We start from the raw sequence: 19,257 nt of genomic DNA, 5'->3' as shown, positions 1-19,257 counted from the left end.
ATTCTAGTGCCAAAGCTAATACCTGTACAGTATTGTTTGTTTGTTTGTGTGGTGCAGGTGACACATTATAGGCACTATGTAAATGTAAAAATGCACACAAAAATATACATACGTTACTGTATATAGGAAAAATATACAACAGAGCAGGTTTGCTTAAGATCTTCAGGTAACTCCAGGAGAATTAACCCAGAATCTAAGTGTTCACTTTCATCTAGGGCCCTGACGAGTAATTATCTATCCTCATGTATGCCATTGTCAGTTAAACCTTCTCCACCTCTCAGGAAGCAAGATACCACGATCCATTGGCATAAGAGCCAAGAGCATTACCAACTGAGCCAAGATGAACCCAGAACTCCCAAATAATGAATAATTACTGACTTTTCTAAAGACTATTTTCTTTCCTGTTTTGATGACAAACTGTAAAATAATCTATTCTTCCATTTTAATTTAATCCCCTCAGTTTACTTCTCTACAGTACTGTATTTGATGCTCAGGGGGTCAGACTGTATAAGCAGGGTAGCTTACTATGTATGAAAGGTTACAAAATATGCATTTGGTCTTTTTTTTTCTTTAATGTTAACCACAATGTTTAGATGATACCAATCTTGTTAGCAACATCAAGAGCATCATAGTCGGGTGCAAGCTTCACGTATGCCTTCTTCAGTCCATCAGGTCGGTGGAGTGTGTTCACACGTGCAGCATCAATCTCATAGAGCTAGAATGAAAACAGTTTACTGTGAAGATTCCAAAAATATCAAGTGTACCTCTCTAACACACACACACACGTGCCTTCAATTATAGATACAATGCACTCTGTATTGTATTCAAGACGAAATACTCTAGTTAGACAGTTCGATTAACGAATTACCTCCCATAAGGATCTTCAATTCGGTTAATGAACAAAACTTTGATTAACGAAATCCTTACGACAAACACGTTTTGTTGTGAGCATCAGCTGATGGGCTAGTCTGCCAATTCAGTAATCTGTTCTGTGTTTACATTCGTTTCCAGTGGAGAAAATATCAAGAAAGTTGTGCTCTTTAATAATTTTGCATTTTTTATATTAAAATTATTACTAGTCATTTTAAAATTTAGTTAACATATTGATGATATATGCAGTACAGGGGACTAGTCTTTTGTGCGCCCATCAGTCAGTTTGGCTTTGTTTACAGTGGAGTGAACATCGATTTTGTTGGTGTCTTGAATATTTTTGCATTTTTACATTAAAATTATTGGCCATTCTGATATTTAGTTAACATATTGATAATAATATATAGAACAGCGCAGTGTTGATTTAAATAAAATAATCTTGAATTACACCCAGTGAACTTAAAATTTTATTGGTGAAATTACTGCATCAAGCATGGGTCCCTTGAAAGGTGTTTCTCCCCCATCCCCACTTCCTTCTCTTCTCTCTTCTCCTCCACCCCCACTTCTAATTCCTATCATCATCAACCAGGAACCTTCTACATACACACCTCATTGTCAACTACTGTGGTCCCTCGGTTAACAAGCGCAATTCCCTCCAGGAGGTTGCTCGTTAACCGAAACCATTGTTTCAATGGGTTTTTGGGTAATTGGTTCCAGCTCACTGAAAATTGCCTTAAGTCAACAAAAAAGGTAGTAAAGTACACTTACTTTGAGGTGTGTATGTAGAAGGCTCCTGGATGATGATGACGGGAATTAGAATGGGGGTGGGGGAGAAGGGAGAAGAGAAGGCATTGGGGTGGTGAAAAGTCACCCCATGGTGCCATTTCACCCATAAACTTTTAGTTCTCTTGGTGTAATTCAAGATTATTTTCTTTAAATCAACACTGCACTGCATTATATATTGTCAATATGTAATATAAATTTCAAAATGACCAATAATTTGACTGGAAACAGAAAAAAAGCATTTATGTTGAAGAGAGTCTGAAGCAAGATGTTACCTGCACTAAAAAGACACAGACTGATGCCTGTATGGTGTGTTGACAGGCTGTTTGGCGTACTAAAAACTAGTTTCCCTGTACTTAAATTATGTTAAATAATTGTTAAAATTACTAAAAACTTTAATATAAGACTTTTAAAATTATTGAATAGTTCAAACTTCTTGATATTTACTAAAATAGCAAGGAATTTAAGCCCTAGAACCGATTACAGTATTGGCGGACTAATATGACAGCAAGTGTGCAAGCGAAAACATGTTGAGGGGCACTCGTAAGGAATTCGTTAATCGAGGGAATGCTCGTTAACCGAAGTTAAGAATCTTATGGTAGGTAATTCGTTAACCAAGGGATCACTGTATAGTACATTTATAGGGAATCTCTTAATATATTAAGTTACATATGTAGTCTCGTTCAAGATTATTCGAACACTGCTGGAGACAGCTGGCAACTCAAGGCAGTTTGTTTACTATAGTACGTAGTATAATATAATACGAAACAACAAAGCCCAACCATTAAATTAAGCAACAGGGAACTAAGTAACCAATCACAGATCCCTTTTACATTTATTCATAATTTTTACTACGTACTATTGTCAACAAACGGCCTTAAGTTGCCAGCTGTCTCCAACAGTGTTTGAAGAATCTTGAACGGGACTGTACCTTACTAAAATATACTTAAATGAACTCCATCTTTCCTTTTATTTCATGACATTTCACTAACTGGCCACAAAAAACATAAATTACTGTTATGTAAATTAAGTTCAGTTACTCACCTTCTTGACTGCACTCTTGATGTGGTACTTGTTCGCAAGACGATCAACAATGAAGACCAGGGTGTTGTTATCTTCAATCTTTTTCATGGCTGATTCAGTGGTCAGGGGATACTTGATTATGTTAAAGGAATCCAACCTGGTAAAAATAAAAACTTATGATAAAAAATTATCTTCACTTCAATCAAATTAAAATATTTCCTGACCTTTCTTAACTAATTTTCTTTGGCCTACATATAATCAACATTACCAAATATCACCTACAAATTTACTACCAAATATCTTGTACTCCTTTCGAGTTTCAGGTGAATCAAAGGTTATGTAAATCACAAAAGGGGAAGAGATGGGGGGAGAGGAGTGCAATGCAGGTGTAGAAAGCAAAAATACTCTACAGAAACATACCTTCAAACATGCCCTGAACTTGCTTTTTAGAAATTAACATTTAACCTGTTTACCAACTCAAATCATTCTCTTCCATTTCCCTTTCAGTGGCATTGTGGGGATGTTTGGCCCATCTTCCCATTCTCAACCTACCCCCTTTCACTCATACTTTTTAACTTGTATGTAACAAGGCAATTCAATCTACCAGTTACTGTATCTGAACTCACTATACTGTCATGTGTATCTGATGTATGAAAGACAATTCCTGGTTAAGTAAGTAATAATGCTAAGCATGAAGAAAGGCAATTAATCCAAAAGAAAAGGATTTTGTGGTGAATGGAAGCATTTTTTCCCATTTGACTTCAATTTGAACTCATGGTCTTATGAAAATGTAAATATCAAATTGGCATACCACACACCCAGAAAAAAGTTACCAATACAGTATTAAGAAAGCTAATTTACATTGATGAATGTTTCCTCCTTTTTAAAATTAAAAAGTACTGTATTTAATTCTCACTGGATATGAAGGCAATGCCAATTCCAATTATTTATTTCCTATTTTACATGTCAAACTCTTTCATCCTGCACATATGGTTTGGTAAGTATTCAGGGATAGCATCAGTTTAATTAAATTTTTTATTTTTTATTTTAACTTAATAAACAAAAAACAATACATACAGCCATTTCCTCATCAACAAATATCCTCCAGCCTTGATATTATTTTTTATACAAGGAAATACTTTCAATGTTTCTATAGCCAACTTACTTGCTCTTGCGGGGTACAGAGCGGCGAGGGTATTTGGGGCGACGCTGAATTCTCAGGGTCTTGGGGCGACGGAAACGAACACAGGTTCTGATTTTCTTTACACGTGTTCCATGCGTTCCCTTGACAACCTACCAAAAAAACAATCTTGTATATATTCATTTGTCATATAAAGTACATTATTTCATATAGAATTATGGAAATGCTTTCACATCTTTTCAAATTTTACTTTAAAACTAAACTAATGAGCTGAAATAAGAAACTTGCTCAAAAGTCCAGGGCCATATAATAAATGACCATCATCAAACTGGTTAATTCAATCTCAGGTCAATAAAATAAAACACTCCTTATCACCTGGTAAGTTCAGGTTAAATTTTAAACACAGACAAAATACAACTCTCAACTCCACGAGCTTGAGATCAAGTAAACTGTAGCTGCCAAATTGCTGTAAAGTGGGTTAAAAGTTAGAGGAAGAAATGTTAGATTTATCTGAACATAAGGAGAATAAAGGGGAAAGTAAAGTGCATGTTTTGGAGGAACATTACAAAGCATGTGATTTGAAACGAGGTAAATATAATGTCATGAGAAAAATTTTATGGCTACCACATTGGTAAATAAATATAAAACTGCAAAATGCAAATGAACAAAATAAAGCAGTAATACAAGCAACCACTGCACCTGCCAGCTAAAGAGGACCCACCATTATTAAACTCAAAGATTTAACTTACCTTCAGCGAGACTTTCATAGCTTTCCTAACAGCTGGTTTGGAGAATTTGCCACCTTTCTTTAATTTTCTGTCCTTAGAGGCAGCAACAGTCAATTTCTTAACTCCAACTTTGGGACGACCAGCAACAGCCCCTTTTACTCCAGGTTTCTTGCCTACAGCCCCCTTGGCTCCAACTCCCTTTGCTCCTGGCTTCTTAGCAAGAGCTCCTTTGGCTCCAGGCTTTCCAACAGCTCCTTTGGCTCCAGGCTTTCCAGCAGCTCCTTTGGCTCCAGGCTTTGCAGCTGGTCCCTTTCCTGCTGGCCCCTTTGCTCCAGATTTCTTGGGTGCTGCCTTTTTAGTTGCTCCATCATTTGCAGGCTTCTTGGCTGCAGGTCCCTTAGCCCCAGCCCCTGCTGGTCTCTTAGCTCCTGTGGCAGGCTTAGCACCTGATGCTTTTGGTGCAGCTTTTTTGGCACCACCAGTGGCACCACCTGCTGGCTTTGAACCACCAGCGGCACCACCAGCTGGCTTTGAACCACCAGTGGCACCACCAGCTGGCTTCGCTCCAGCTGCTGGTTTAGCCCCAGCAGCTGGTTTAGCCCCAGCAGCTGGCTTTGCCCCAGCTGCTGGCTTTCCGCCAGCAGTAGGCTTTTTATCCTCTGAAATTAAAAAAATTAAATTAAAATCCTAAACTTTCATTTCATTTTCATAACTGGACTGGTCAAACCATGTATTAATGCTACTAAGACTAGGGTATTAACCCAAGAGACCCCTGAGTTAATTGTATATCATAACTACAGCTTTACACTCCAAACAGCCCTTATCCCCTAGTGTCTGGGGTCGCCCCTGGGTTCGGTGACCTGTGCCCGGGTGGGCAATTCCCCCATAAATTTTTTTTAACCTAACAGGAACATAAGAACATGTTTGAAGCTATCCAGCATAGTCGAGTTAATGATGATATGGGTTAGGTTAGAACATAAGAAAATAAGGAGTCTGCAATAGGACGGTTGGCCTGTGCATGGCAGCTCCTGTCGAGAGTTACTACCACTCTCTATCATCCATGAATCTATCCAGCCTCCTTTTGAAACTTTCCAGCGCTCCCGCACTTACTACAAAGTTGCTAAGCTTGTTCCACTCGTCCACCACCCTATTTGTGAACCAGTTCCTTCCTATCTCGAGAGCCCCAAGATTTCCCGGATTAGGTTAGATCAAAATCATTCTAAACACGTGAAAAACCGTCGGAAAAACATAGTGTGGATATCATAATACCAGGATGACCGAAACTAAACTTGTACCGAACTTAGGAAATATGCCTTCTGTAGTGGTGGTTGACAACAGTGGTAATCTCTAAGTCACACAATGTGAAAAGTTTAGATATGGTGTGGAAGATAATCAACTTTACAGCCAAGATTGATATCAATATATCGCGACTGGAGAAGTGTCGTGACCAGACACTCATACATCACTAGCTAAGGTGCGACAGGTGTAATCATCAGTTAAAAGCGATATTAAGATTTAGAAGAAAATGGGTCAATAATGGTTTGCAAATATTGTCGATAAATGGCCCAAACCACGTATACAAAATTACGTAGGATAGTTTCGAATACAAGTTGGACAAATAGATAAATGATAGTACCCTCACATGGGCCAATAGGTTAACTGTAGTTTCCCTTCTCATGTTATGGTTTCGCTAATTAACGCAATAATAATCCCAGATAATATAAAAGTAATCCCTTTCATATAATTGATGGTATTTGTATCACTCCCTATACACCACATGATCTCGCCCGCACGTGGGATGCCGCCAACACTCTCTTACTATTTTCTCATTAAATCATCTAATTTCCCGAGATTTAAAGCTTCCTGTAGCACGCGTATATATTGTTAAACACTACTATCACTTCAATTATCATTAAACAATTATCAACAAAGAATAATTCAACAAAGTATCCATCAACTCACTCTTTGGAGGCATCGCTTCTGTTGATGCACTGGAAAGGTCTGTTAGAGGAGGCGCATGGGAGAAATGGCCGACGACAAGTGAGCCTCGGGATGAGCAATGTTTCCTTTTTCATTAATTATACTCTATCAGCCCCTAATAAATTACTTTTGGCCTTTCTATCTTTTCTTTCTATATCATATTTTCCACTTGCCACTGAAAATTTGGGATTTCTACTGGATTTTTTATGGAAATACAGAAAACAATGAACTAATCCCATATATACAAATATTATATACAGCACAATAAACTTATAAAGATCCTGGAAAAAAAGGCAATAATGAAAGAGATATTAGAATTTTAAAGAATCTTTAATGACAACAGGAGGCTGCAGTGTTAGTGAATAATGAACTTATTAATTGGTTCAAAGACAGGGAGTAAGACAAGGCTGTGTTCTATCTTCAACATTGTATAATGTATATATTCCGAATTCTTAATAAGAGAAGTTATAAGTCATAATGAAGGACTAAAAGTTAATGGTAAAGTAATATAAAAAATTAACTCTACTACATTTGTTTATTACGTCAAAGGAAAGACACTACATATTTGAGGACAAAAGGCGCTGGAGTGGAATACAGAAAAACAAAGTTGCATTTCCGTGTTCTAGTATAATTAATACCTCAACTACGTGTGGTTGGTGACCTTGGGCCAATCCTACTTTTTTTATTAATTTATTGTTTATACTTCATGTAGTTCTTATAATGTTGGTATTTTCCTGTCATCCAGTTGTGTTAAATGTTCTTTTTATCGCTACTATACAGAAAGAAGTCTATTCATATTCTCCGACTTGAAATTGTTGGAACCAATTTTATTTAATGGTATCCAGGAAAACAAATATTATTACTATGTCCTATGGAATAAAATAAAGATTACTATTAACCAAAATAGGAAAATCAAAACATTAAAAAGGTAAATTTAAATAGACAGGAGCAAGGTGAATGTTTGTTTACCCTCATCAGCTGACACAGGATGTATCACTCACCAGCAGGAACTTGTGATGACTCCTTCATAGGCTATTAAATCAATTTGAAGTTGTTGTATAATCCCCGTCCATATATTACCACAACCTCATTAAAATGGGTAAGAAACACTAATATTTCCAAGTTACTGATGTCATCACAACACGGGAAATATCACTTACGTCGTAGGTGGTGTAATGATCCAGGGCTTCCTCGACCCCTTGGTTTAGTTCACTTCTTACCGCCTGCCAGTCCAACCAATACTAACCTCGCGCTGAAATGGGTAGGATTTTAATTTATGAGATAAACAATTATTATTCTTAAGTTATATAACGGTAAGTGTCTAGTAATTTGGATGTGAGGAAGAAATAATGTACCAGAGGTGTACTTGTTGGGAGTTTAGTTCACGTGTCAAAGTTTTGTGTGAGAGTAGCTGTCTAAAACGGTGTTGTGTGAAGGTGTTGGTCCTCCTCTGAAATAAAATACTAGTAAATTCGAATTTTCATTTAGTTGTGAGCCAGACAGCGGTAAAAAAATAAGAAATGAAAGTGTTAGAAATGTGATATGCATACTGAAGGTAGGGATGGCTAGCAGAGACCCCACAACGGAAGAAAAATGAGAGTAAAATATGAAATATTATATTAATAGCTCTGCTATTTGTAAAGGTTTCAAGAAAGTAATGTATCCTGAACAGAGAACTTTCATAGAGAAAACCTTCTTTTAAGGGTAGTAGGCAGCTATCAAACAGGGAGGTACTGAAGCGGTGAACGGAAATAAAGTCACAGGGAAAAAAGTCAAAATTTGGGACAGGAAAAGTGACAGTAAAAAAGTAATTTGATTAAAATACCATTAACAATTAAAATAATAAAATTGGTTTGGTTATTTTTTTTTTTTTAGGGGGATTAACCCACCCGGGCACAGGTCAATGACCCAAATCGGGGCCTGGGGGCGAAAATATATAATAATGATAATAATAATAATATTAATAAAGAACCATAAATAAATGCAAAATAAAAAAAAGATCAGTAGTGAGAAACAATTTATGTACTATGTTGTGTTGTCAAAGTAAGAGCAACAATTGAGACCCTGCAATTGTGTGTAAATGAGGCAGAAAGTTAGATCAGCAACCTGGGACTTGGTCACAATTTTTGTGATGCCATATGGCAGCAGGGTCTACCATTAGACAACACATTATGCTTCCAATATCTTCCCAGGCGGTAGTACCTCCCTGATTGATAGCTGCCTACTACCTACGGGTTAAGTTGGGATACTGTAACATATATATACAATATTTTCTTCCAGTACACTATTACCCTTATCAGATTATTAACCATCCAGGGAGTCAGTCTGTTCTTTGTTACGACTATGATTGTTCATAGTTAGAAGAAACTTATTCCTTACTTCAAGAAAATCGTAAATAAGTATGAGGCATTAAATTTTTTCTTTAATAACAATAATTATACGTAATACATTAATGGACTTCCAACCACCTTGTTCGTGTGATTTAATTTTGCCTCGTAGTCCATTGTTAAAATATAAATGTGTTCCAGCGAGCGATCCATGCATACAACCACTTCTAGTTACTACTATCATCATCATTTTATGGCCATTTTCAATGCTTGTGTGAGTTTGCTGCGGGTACATGATAACGGCTCTACAGGTTGCATGGTCTCCTGCAGTCTCTTGTGTCAGGTTGTCTGTTTCTCTCTCCATCCATGCATGACAGCTCTGGTTATGCAGTAGGTTTACTAAATGTAATCAGATTTTAACTAAACTTGTGAAGAAGCAGGACCTGTACAGTATATCCTTAAGCCCTCGAAGGAGTTCAAATTTCAACAAAGTGTAACCAAATTTTACGGTTACAGCCTCTGAACACCAGAAAAAAATATGATTGTGTTGATAATGGGTTTACCCTCGCTATTGTATTATTATTATTAATATATCTATTATTATCATATTGTTATTTCTGCTCCTATTGTTATTACCACCAGGTTGCTGCAAATGTTGCTGCTTTACTCTGCTGGTGATAATCATCATCGTTGCTATTAGCTCGGGCCTCCTTACAGCCTTCTTCCCATATCCGAGCCATGCATCTTGCCGCGTAGATTGGTAAAGTTTAAGTCTCTATTGCACTTATTTTCATATTATTTTTATTGGAACACATTAGAAAATGCTCACATTAAAAGTAGAGGGTACAGTAGAATATAAAAGATTGTGCAGTAGTTGGTAAATAACTCACTAAAAACACCTTGTACAGTACCAGTTAGATATATCAGTACTGTAGTACTATATTTTATTTTCTCACTTCATTAACGTGAAACATTATTTGTTTTAGTATTTTGCTTGTTACATTCACTTGCTTCCGTTAGCACCAAAAATTAGGCTGTTTAGTAATTATTAGTGTACAGTATACGGGTATCCCTTGAAATAATGAAGTTTGAGTTACGTAAATTCATGTTAACAAAATCTAAAAACTATGGAGCAAGCATTAAGGTATAGAAGAAAAATTTATGCTATTGCCATCTTGGCTGACAGGGATGGTACAGGAAGGCTGACACAGAACTTGCTCACAGTGTTAGATCTTTTTGGACAAATTAGGTCTGACTTTCTATGAGTGAAAAATGTTAATTAATCAATATATTTTGATGTAAGGAAAAGTTACAGTAAGATCCTGCTGAATGAGTAACTGATACTGATCACATAATTATGCAGTATCTTCCATCCCAGTTTTTGTAGTTCTCATAAGGAATACAGTCCTGTACAACAAATCTGATTTCATCACTTTTCACAGACTGGGGTCTGCCCCAGTTAGTCTGGTGTATTGAAATATTACTGCATATAATTATATAATGAAAGTCAATGGGAAAATGCATTTTGAGTTACAGTTAACATCTCAGGAACATATCCCTTTCATAACTTGAAGGATACTTGTAAATTTATCTACTGTATACTGTATATTACTTTTATTTATTTTTTTATTTACTGGTATTTATTTATTTATTTATTTACTGTATTTATGTTCTGATGTCCCCATCAGGATATTTGGCAAGCCCTGCTCTGATGTAAAATCTACACTTATTAGTCAGATGAAAGCCTGGAGTCATGATGACTGTTCTCTCAAGCAACAGTGTAACTATGAGGTAAGGCATTCATGTTTTTTTAGAGTTTGTATGATTAAATTATCACTAGAACAGATGTGCTGCAGTGGACCCTGGACCTAATCCTGAATACTGTCATCAAGAAGATTACAGTATCCCTAATCCCCACCCTTCTTCAACTCAGGAGACAGGTAATGTGACCTGATACCTGTGTTCTATGTCTTTCTCCCTTGCTTTGTAGTGTTAGTTGGCTGAAGAAGGTCTTAGTATTTGGACTGAAATATACTAGCTCCAAGATTATGTCTTTTAATTCTCCAATGTGGGTATTTATGCCATTTATCGGTGTAACCATTACACTTTCAGAATATCGACTACATATTATCAGCTCACCTTGCAATGTGTTACATTTATATATTACTGTATTATTTACTTTATTATTACTGCATGTACATTTAAACAATTATTTGTTTGCCTAGTACAATAATTATAAATATAATATTTTATGTGGAATAATGAAGAACAGTCTTCGGAACGATCCGTACAAAGTGCAAAAACTGAACAGAAAATGAATAAATAATCGAACACAAAAATTCGGAAATTGTCAAACAATGTCAAAATATTCCGAACTTGGTTAATTTGGATTTTCGATAATTCGAGTGACCCAGAGCACCTTTTTTGTTGAGTTAATGGAGGGTATAGTCATAGAGTAGAGTACTGTACAGTGTCTGTCAGCCAAAAATGTACTTTACCAAATACAGTAATGCATTTTACAAAAGGCTTGAACATTCTAAACATGAAATTTAAGACTACAGAACAATTCTCTTTTATTAAGTCTTTTCTCATACTGTACTGTAGTATGTGAGAGGAAATGAGAAATGAAACAATCAAGCAACTGGTTCAGTGACTGTGTGTGGTAGTGTGAGTGATGAGTGTAATTATCTTAACATGAGTTTGAGGAGTAGGTTATGTGGTGATTGTAGGAGAATGATGACATATTGAAAGCTTATTTGTAGACATAATAACATTGAAATTTTGTTAGAGAAGAATGAAGTAAGTTAGTGTACAGGTACTTGCAGAAATAATAATGCTGTATATCCAAACTGACACAACTACTGTACTATGGTTTATTACATGCCTTCATTGCGCACATGTTCATGATACGTAGTACAGTACAGTATAGTCTGCATTTACGCAGTCAATTGAATCCGTGGAGGTCCGCGTAATACGAGAAACGCGTAAACGAAATAACAGAACATATGTGATTAATTGAAATAGAGACTGGGCCGACTCCCAAACTCCACATTTTCCGACACAATACGTACCTTTTAGTAAAAATAACATCATAATTTTATGATGGTATTGACACACACATAATATCTAAATAAAAAACTACACTACTGTACAAATCTAAAGGTGTTTAACACTTACGTTAGTAGAAGAGATGGGTCGGCACACGTGGATGGCGGCTGGTTCCGAGGCTGAGGGCAGATTAGTGGCCCTCCGGTGAATCACTATCACTATTCACAGAGGTTTGCAGGGCCTCCCTGACAAACCCCTCAAATTCCATATCCTCACTGTCACTATCACTGACTTGGGCTGGCTGTGGTTGTGGTGGGTTGCGGGCGAAGAAGTCCATAATACTACGTTGACGACTAGCATTGATGTTGTCGTGATACATCTGGACATACAGCTCCATAATTTTCGACAGAAGGTTATTAGACACTTCATACCGATGTTTGACTGTGTCTTTGTCAAGGATGAGCTTGATTTTCTCCCCCAACTCGATGATTTCCTTCACATAACCATGGCTTGGTCCAGGTAGTTCAAGGTTTCTGGGGGTTGGTGGGGGTCCAGCGGAAGCCATTGTGAGGGGAATAGCGGGCACAAGAGAGAACAGTATACGCGGAGAACTGAGAACAATGAGACTGGCCCGGTTAGGTCAGCGACTTCTTCCCTCTGGTGGCAGGGCACGTCATGTTACATTAGACCAATCACAGCTAGCGGTGGAGGGAGGTAAGGTTGCGTGGCCCAATCACAGTCCGATACGTCATATGACGTCAGCGATAACGTAAGAGCGACCTAATGCGCACCCTCCAGGCGCCGCTTCCCGCGTAAATGATGGAATGAACCGCGTAACTGAAAATTTTCATTCTGGCAAGGTGCCATGTAAATGACCAAACTCGTAAACCAAATCCGCGTATATGCAGACTACTGTATACTGTACAGTATCTACTTTTTGTAAGTATCCATTTTACAGAAGCTTCTTGGTCCCACACTTTTCAGTTGACAAATACTGTACTGTAAAGGAAAATTATGCACCGGAATGATGAAAAATATATATGGCATGATAACATGTAATTGAGGTTTATAGTTTTATACAGTACATGTAGTGTAGTCCTGGTTCAAGTTAATGGAATGTTAACAGTACTTCACAATTTACCCAACAGTACTTGGGTGAGGAGGGAAGTACCATCCGTGGCCTTCACGTAACACCCTGGATATCTTTTGTTGACAAAATAAATTTCACATTCAATGCTGCTTCTGGTGGTAACTGTTATGTGCAGGTAAGACATTCTGTTTACTATAGTACATTAATTAATTTTCTGTTTCCAGTTATAGATTCTGTTCATTTTTCCAAACTTTGAAGCCTTTCAATATTACAATACAGGGTGATTAGAATTGACAACACTCACTCACTCCCATTATTTTTTGTCATTCATTCATTTTCACTGTAGTACAGTAATATATATGTTCTGCAGAGTTACACTAAATCTTTGTAAATGTTTGTTTGTTCTCTTATGCATGGCTATAGTTTTAATAACAGAGCTAAAATTTGGAATGGAGATGTGCATGCACCCCAGAACTGTTCAGATGGTGGAGTTATGGTAGGTTGACCTCACTGTCAACACCCCCCTACCAACCTCCAATTACATAACCCCCAAAAATGCCTCCTAACCAACCCAATTTACTTTATTTGTATTTACAGACCCCACTATGAATTAAAAAAATCATATTATAGTCCATATACCACTAAAAATGGGTATATATAACTGTCCCTCAAAAAATAAAAGTTATCAAAAAGGAAGCCCAACATGGACTGGTTCTAAGTCAGACATATTCACTAACACCAGACAAAATCATTTGGACATTATTTTTCTGCAATGCCATGAGCTGCATCTTCCCGATAGGTGCTAAAAGCCCATTAAGCTATTAATCCTTGCAATTGGTTTGACTGCCACTGATAAAGCATTTCATGTTTTTAATAGCTCAGTAGTTGGCTTTCAGATTCTTGCCTACATTATTTTCTTTTCTATCTTATTGGTAGAAAAGCATACTGTACTTAATTTTTTCACGATATTGGTCAATTTGTACCACACCACCTAGAACACCATCAAATAGAATCCACTTTAAAGAATTCAAGAATTTTTCAGCCATCCTGGGCCACGTGATTTGAACATTTTATTTTTTCCTGTATTATGAATTCCATTCCCTCCTCAGGCAGCTAGTGAGTCTGCTGCTGCATATGCCGTCATTGACTTTGGAGTAAACTACTGCAATCTTCGGAATTTAGTGATTGGATCCAAACTGGACGAGAATGATAGTTCCTATAAGGAAAATTCTACCAATGCAGTCTGCACAATGTACTCCATTGCACATTGTAATTTATATACATAGGACACTCTCATCATTTATATGTGAAAAGATCTAGTTCATGGTTAATGATATGGGGTGTAGAAAATATATCAATTTAAGTCAGTGTTTTGTAAATTAGGACTACTCAGTATTATTTGATGTTAACATTTTTAAATAGTGCAGTACTGGAATAAAGGAATTTTAATGAACAAAGGACTAAACCATAGGTATCAAACTTACCTATCAATTAAGCTGTGCACTCTCATGGTGTCCTTAGTAGCTGTCACAGTTAATAGAAGTTGATTGACTGTTGTTTGCTAATGGTCTTCCTAACGTATTGTCGAGTTCACCACTGTTTAGTGGTAGGTAAAAACACATTTTCCTTCTAAATAATTTGATTCAGCAATAAAGAAAGAATTCTGATGGTGAATTAAACAGTGTGTGCTGAAATCACATAGTACCCAGAAACCAATTAACTTCATTGAATCGTGACATGTTAAAGTTGTAAAAAATTGGCACGACTTAGTTGATAGGTTATTTTATATGTTGTACTGTACCCTTCAAGCTGCATCCATGAATGATACAGTGGTCCCTCGGTTAACGAGTTACCTTCCATAAGATTCTTAACTTCGGTTAACGAGCAATCCCTCGATTAATTCCTTACCATTTTAGCAAATATCAAGAAGTTTATACTATTCAATAATTTTAAAAGTTTAATATTAAATTTTTTACTCATTTTAACAATTATTGAACATAATTGAAGGTAATGAAACTAGTTTTATGCGTGCCATCCAGCCTCTCAACACACCATACAGGCGTCAGTCTTTGTATCTTTTCAGTGGAGGTAACATCTTGCTTGAGACTCTTCAACTAAATGCTTTTTTTCTGTTTTTGCAAGCAAATTATTGGTCATTTTGAAATTTATTTTACATATTGACAATATATAATGCTGTGCAGTGTTGATTTAAAGAAAATAATCTTGAATTGCACCAAGAGAACTAAAATTTTATGGGTGAAATGGCACCATGGGGTGACTTCCACCCCAATGCCTTCTCTTCTCCTTTCTCCACCTCCATTCTATTTCCCATCATCATCATCCAGGAGCCTTCTACATACACACCTCAAAGTAAGTGTACTTTTCTACCTTTTTTGTTGAATTTAGGCAATTTTCGGTGAGCTGGAACCAATTACCCAAAAACCCATTGAAACTGGTTTCGGTTAACGAGCAACCTTCTAGAACGGATTGTGCTCGTTAACCGAGGGACCACTGTACTGTATTGATTAAAGGTAAGTCTTTATTTCTTCAGTACTACTTGCCCAAATGTTAATTATACTTTCTTGACTCACATATCACACGCTTTTGACCCTTTGAGTATGGTGATGGTAACTTCTTGTCATTACCAACTGAAAAATAAAGACATTTGAATCTCCACCATAAAATCATGATTTATGTCATCAAATTTCAGGGGTTGGGGGGAGTAAACAGAGCTACATGGGTGGACACAGGGTTTGTGTTAGCCACCCTACCTCTGCCACCATATTTCTTATCCTTGTCTTTCAAATTCCCCAAAGGTTCAATACTGTAGTCAAATCTTGGGGAAAGTCACCATCTTCACTTATATCACTGTCACTGCACGGGAGCGTCAGTCTTGTCTACTAAATCAAATATAATGGTGTTATTTTCCTCCTGCGTGTGGCGCCGCACACGAGCAGAAGTGGTATGTCTTGTCTGAGCCATGTTTATGCCATTACAGTACTAGTGGCTAAATGGCTTACACCGCCTTGAGGCAGTTCCCATAAAGAAGCTCGACAAAAGCAAAGCATGGACATTTTTAAAATGGGCCAGCAAAAATTATAAATCAGTAGTTGTGGGATATGTCTGGTGCAGCGCTACCCTCTGTACTACACCTATTGTGGGATATGTCTGCAAACATGAGATAATAAGTTAATAATAACAGCTACAAAATATGTTTTATTTTAAAAATTTTTATGGGGTCTTCTTAATGGAATTGAAATATTGTACAGTCACGTTCAAGATTCTTCGAACACTGCTGGAGACAACTGGCAACTCAAGGCCGTTTGTTTACTATACTACGTAGTAAAAATTATGAATGAATGTAAAAGTGATCAGTGATGGTTACTTAGTTCCCTGATGCTTAATTAATGGTTGGGCTTTGTTGTTTCGCATTATATTATGCCTTTCTGCTAGTATATACTGTTAATTTGATTTTAAAATGGATAGAGCAATGAGCCAACCTATATGAATTTATATTTAGATAAATAAACATAAGTAAAAATCGGTAAGTATGTTAAAGAACATCATGCATCGGGCACAGCTGTGTGCAGGCTTTTTATGAGGTTGCCTGTTTATCATTAATTTATACTAATATTGTCTTCAAAGTTTAATCCCTTTCGGGTAATTAATCCAGTTGTACTAAACCAATGCTAAACAAAACTTCTTTCTAAAGACGCTGATTTCTTGCAACACAAACTGTTGTTTTACTTACCTGTGTGTGTGCATGTGGAGTGTGTGTGTGTGTGGTCAGTCTGTGTCTGTATTTAATAATGACGTTGTTCAATTGAAGGTGATGGTAATTAATCTTAGGAACCATCCGTCTGATGGTGTGAATTAGTACTGTAGCATATGCCTAATACTTTACAAGCCATTATCTAGCAATATCATTGTCATTCCAAGGCTATGAATATTGTAAGCAGCAAATGGCATTTCTTTCGTTGAGTGACTCTTTGCCCCCCACCAAATCCTTGTGTCGATTACGTCACGTTTAGTCTGGTGTCTTTAAAAAAAAAAAAATTTTTTTTTCCAAAAATGTGTATGATGTATTATAAATTTGTATCTTATTTATTTATTTATTCGTTTACTTTTTATAAATGCATAATAAATATAATATAACGCTGACGTTATTGGCGGGATGGTGGGGGAGACAGAGGTGTTGTCAGTGAACTAAGAGAGGAAACTAAGTAACCAATCACCGATCACTTTTACATTCATTCATAATTTTTACTACGTAGTATAGTAAACAAACGGCCTTGAGTTGCCAGCTGTCTCCAGCAGTGTTCGAAGAATCTTGAACATGACTCTACATCACCCTTTTGTAGTTGAATTAATTACTCATGTAAAGTAATTAATGATGAGAAGAGGTGCACCATTACCTAGGACAGTGTGGTGTATATCATGATAGAGTATATTAAAGTACTCATGGCTTCATTTATGTTTTATGATATTACAATATAGTAAGTAAGAGTATCACATTTCCAAGAAGTTTGCAGTACTGTGGATACAAGAAATGTAAGCAGTCTCCTCCTTTAAATACAGTACTGTGTGTATCACATATTCACATTATGCACTAATGGTCTTAGACTGTATTCTATTGTTCTTACACTTGTGTTTAAATACTTAGTCATTATAGGTACCTAGTAATAATTACTGTATTGACAGAGTGAAGAAATTTTATATGTAGTTTACTCATTGGTAGCTATTGACTATGAAACATGGCAACTCGTCTCATATCAAACAGCAAAAAGATTGTGGTGATGAAAATACCATGAAGAGGACTGCAGAACCATTTATTTTCCATTAATCATTAAAGAACATAATCTGTTAACCAAAACAAAACTCATCTTGGATTGATAGGAGAGGATAGTTTAGCATTGGGTCGACTTCTTAAGGGACAAATCCACAGGGAAACTACTAAATTAATTAAACCCTAGGTTGCAACCTTGATATTTATAATGTATTTTTGGGTATCGACTTCTTAAGGGACAAATCCACAGGGAAACTACTAAATTAATTAAACCCTAGGTTGCAACCTTGATATTTATAATGTATTTAGATTAATGCTACTTAACATCCAGCATAAGAGGTTCAGTGTTTCCATACTGTTTATTTTTTAAGTATTAATTTATACCAAAACTATGCATCAAGAAAAAACCTTTATCCATTTTAAGGAACTCATCAATTGGCTCAAAAGAAAAAAAATGGTTTAGCAGTCCTGTTAGTGACATTTTTCTCTCCATCTTGTTGTCAGACAAGTTCAAAAATAAATACTGTACTTGTTGTAATAAATAACCAAGTGTAGTTGTTAAATTAGTGAAGAGTTTATGAACATTATTAGATGCTTAGCTATTAATCCTTGTTGGTCTTCCATATGTAATTGTTACCTGCCTATTATGTATTTTTTTATCATGTCAGCTTTCACTCAAGTTAAATGTTTATTACACTATTGGTATTATCATCTTACTGTATATCAGGGACAAAAATTATATTGCATTTGGTTATACTTTTTCACAAAAGTCAAGTTCATGAATAAGATACTGTACCCCTGGTGCTAATTTTAAAATTATGTAGACTTTAAATGACAGGAATACCTCACTACTTGTACTGTTATTACAGTAGTGTACCATTTTCAATAATAAATACTGTATAGTATACAGTACATTTACTTTCTTACCAAAATATACAAAATTATTACAGTATATTTGGACTTACAAAATAGTATCTATTCATGTAACTTTGCTGATATTTACAAGAAGTCCTGTACTGTTATTATTTCTTTAAACATAGTTTACAGTTTGGTGCTATACATTATTTTGAACATAATGCAGATACGTTTTACATCATAAGATGTTAGATGCAAATTTGGAAGGAATTATATATATATATATATATATATATATATATATATATATATATATATATATATATATATATATATATATATATATATATATATATATATATACTGTTCACTGCAGTATTGTGTTTTATAAATACTGTATGTGAAACCTGCATAAATATTGTCTTTATTTGATAGAGCCTGTGTTATAGAGGCAGGTTACAACCGAAACTCAGGAGTTTTTCATTCACATATAGAAATGGAAAAAGTATAGTTTATAATGTCTTGCATGGTCACAAGGCAAAATTGTTTTCAAAATATAGGATATTCTCTAGATTCTTCATACACATGTGATGTTAGTGAAATCAAGTTTTCTGATTTGTAATTCT

General features: G+C 35.9%; 2 protein-coding genes across 4 annotated transcripts; one reads left to right on the top strand and one right to left on the bottom strand.

Moving 5' to 3' along the window:
* Positions 1-556: 556 nt before the first annotated feature.
* LOC121866051 (translation initiation factor IF-2-like) lies at positions 557-6,712 on the bottom strand. The gene is made up of 5 exons (XM_042365631.1): positions 6,508-6,712; positions 4,567-5,204; positions 3,842-3,969; positions 2,698-2,833; positions 557-715 (listed from the first exon to the last, which is right to left on the bottom strand). Exons 1-5 carry the CDS (start codon positions 6,518-6,520, stop codon positions 590-592), a joined length of 1,041 nt encoding a protein of 346 aa, XP_042221565.1. The 5' UTR covers positions 6,521-6,712; the 3' UTR covers positions 557-589.
* A 747-nt stretch (positions 6,713-7,459) lies between these two features.
* Positions 7,460-14,590, top strand: LOC121866052. 3 transcript variants are annotated; one of them, XM_042365634.1, is made up of 5 exons: positions 7,460-7,624; positions 9,495-9,612; positions 10,541-10,643; positions 13,049-13,165; positions 14,100-14,590. In XM_042365634.1, the coding sequence occupies exons 1-5, from the start codon at positions 7,621-7,623 to the stop codon at positions 14,274-14,276; spliced, it is 519 nt and encodes a 172-aa protein (XP_042221568.1). In that variant the 5' UTR covers positions 7,460-7,620; the 3' UTR covers positions 14,277-14,590. The 3 variants fall into 3 exon arrangements, with proteins under 3 accessions (XP_042221568.1, XP_042221567.1, XP_042221566.1); XM_042365633.1 differs by lacking the exon at positions 7,460-7,624 and adding an exon at positions 7,652-7,786; XM_042365632.1 differs by lacking the exon at positions 7,460-7,624 and adding an exon at positions 7,903-8,080.
* The last annotated feature ends 4,667 nt before the right edge of the window (positions 14,591-19,257 follow it).

The sequence above is a fragment of the Homarus americanus genome, unplaced genomic scaffold (genome assembly GCF_018991925.1).
Source record: "Homarus americanus isolate GMGI-L3 unplaced genomic scaffold, GMGI_Hamer_2.0 scaffold4854, whole genome shotgun sequence".
NCBI classification, from domain to species: domain Eukaryota; kingdom Metazoa; phylum Arthropoda; class Malacostraca; order Decapoda; family Nephropidae; genus Homarus; species Homarus americanus.
The sequence above is the reverse complement of the archived record's forward strand: the minus strand, read 5'-3'. Positions and strand labels throughout refer to the sequence as shown.

What these genes read in the sequence shown, in the direction of transcription:
- LOC121866051 (XM_042365631.1), bottom strand. An exon ending in TCTGTACCCCGCAAGAGCAA is followed by an intron (nt 2,834 to 3,841) that starts GTAAGTTGGCTA and finishes TATTTTTACCAG; the next exon opens with GTTGGATTCCTTTAACATAA. An exon ending in TCAAGAGTGCAGTCAAGAAG is followed by an intron (nt 716 to 2,697) that starts GTGAGTAACTGA and finishes TTTTCATTCTAG; the next exon opens with CTCTATGAGATTGATGCTGC.
- LOC121866052 (XM_042365632.1), top strand. An exon ending in GCATCTTGCCGCGTAGATTG is followed by an intron (nt 9,613 to 10,540) that starts GTAAAGTTTAAG and finishes TGTCCCCATCAG; the next exon opens with GATATTTGGCAAGCCCTGCT. An exon ending in GTGGTAACTGTTATGTGCAG is followed by an intron (nt 13,166 to 14,099) that starts GTAAGACATTCT and finishes TTCCCTCCTCAG; the next exon opens with GCAGCTAGTGAGTCTGCTGC.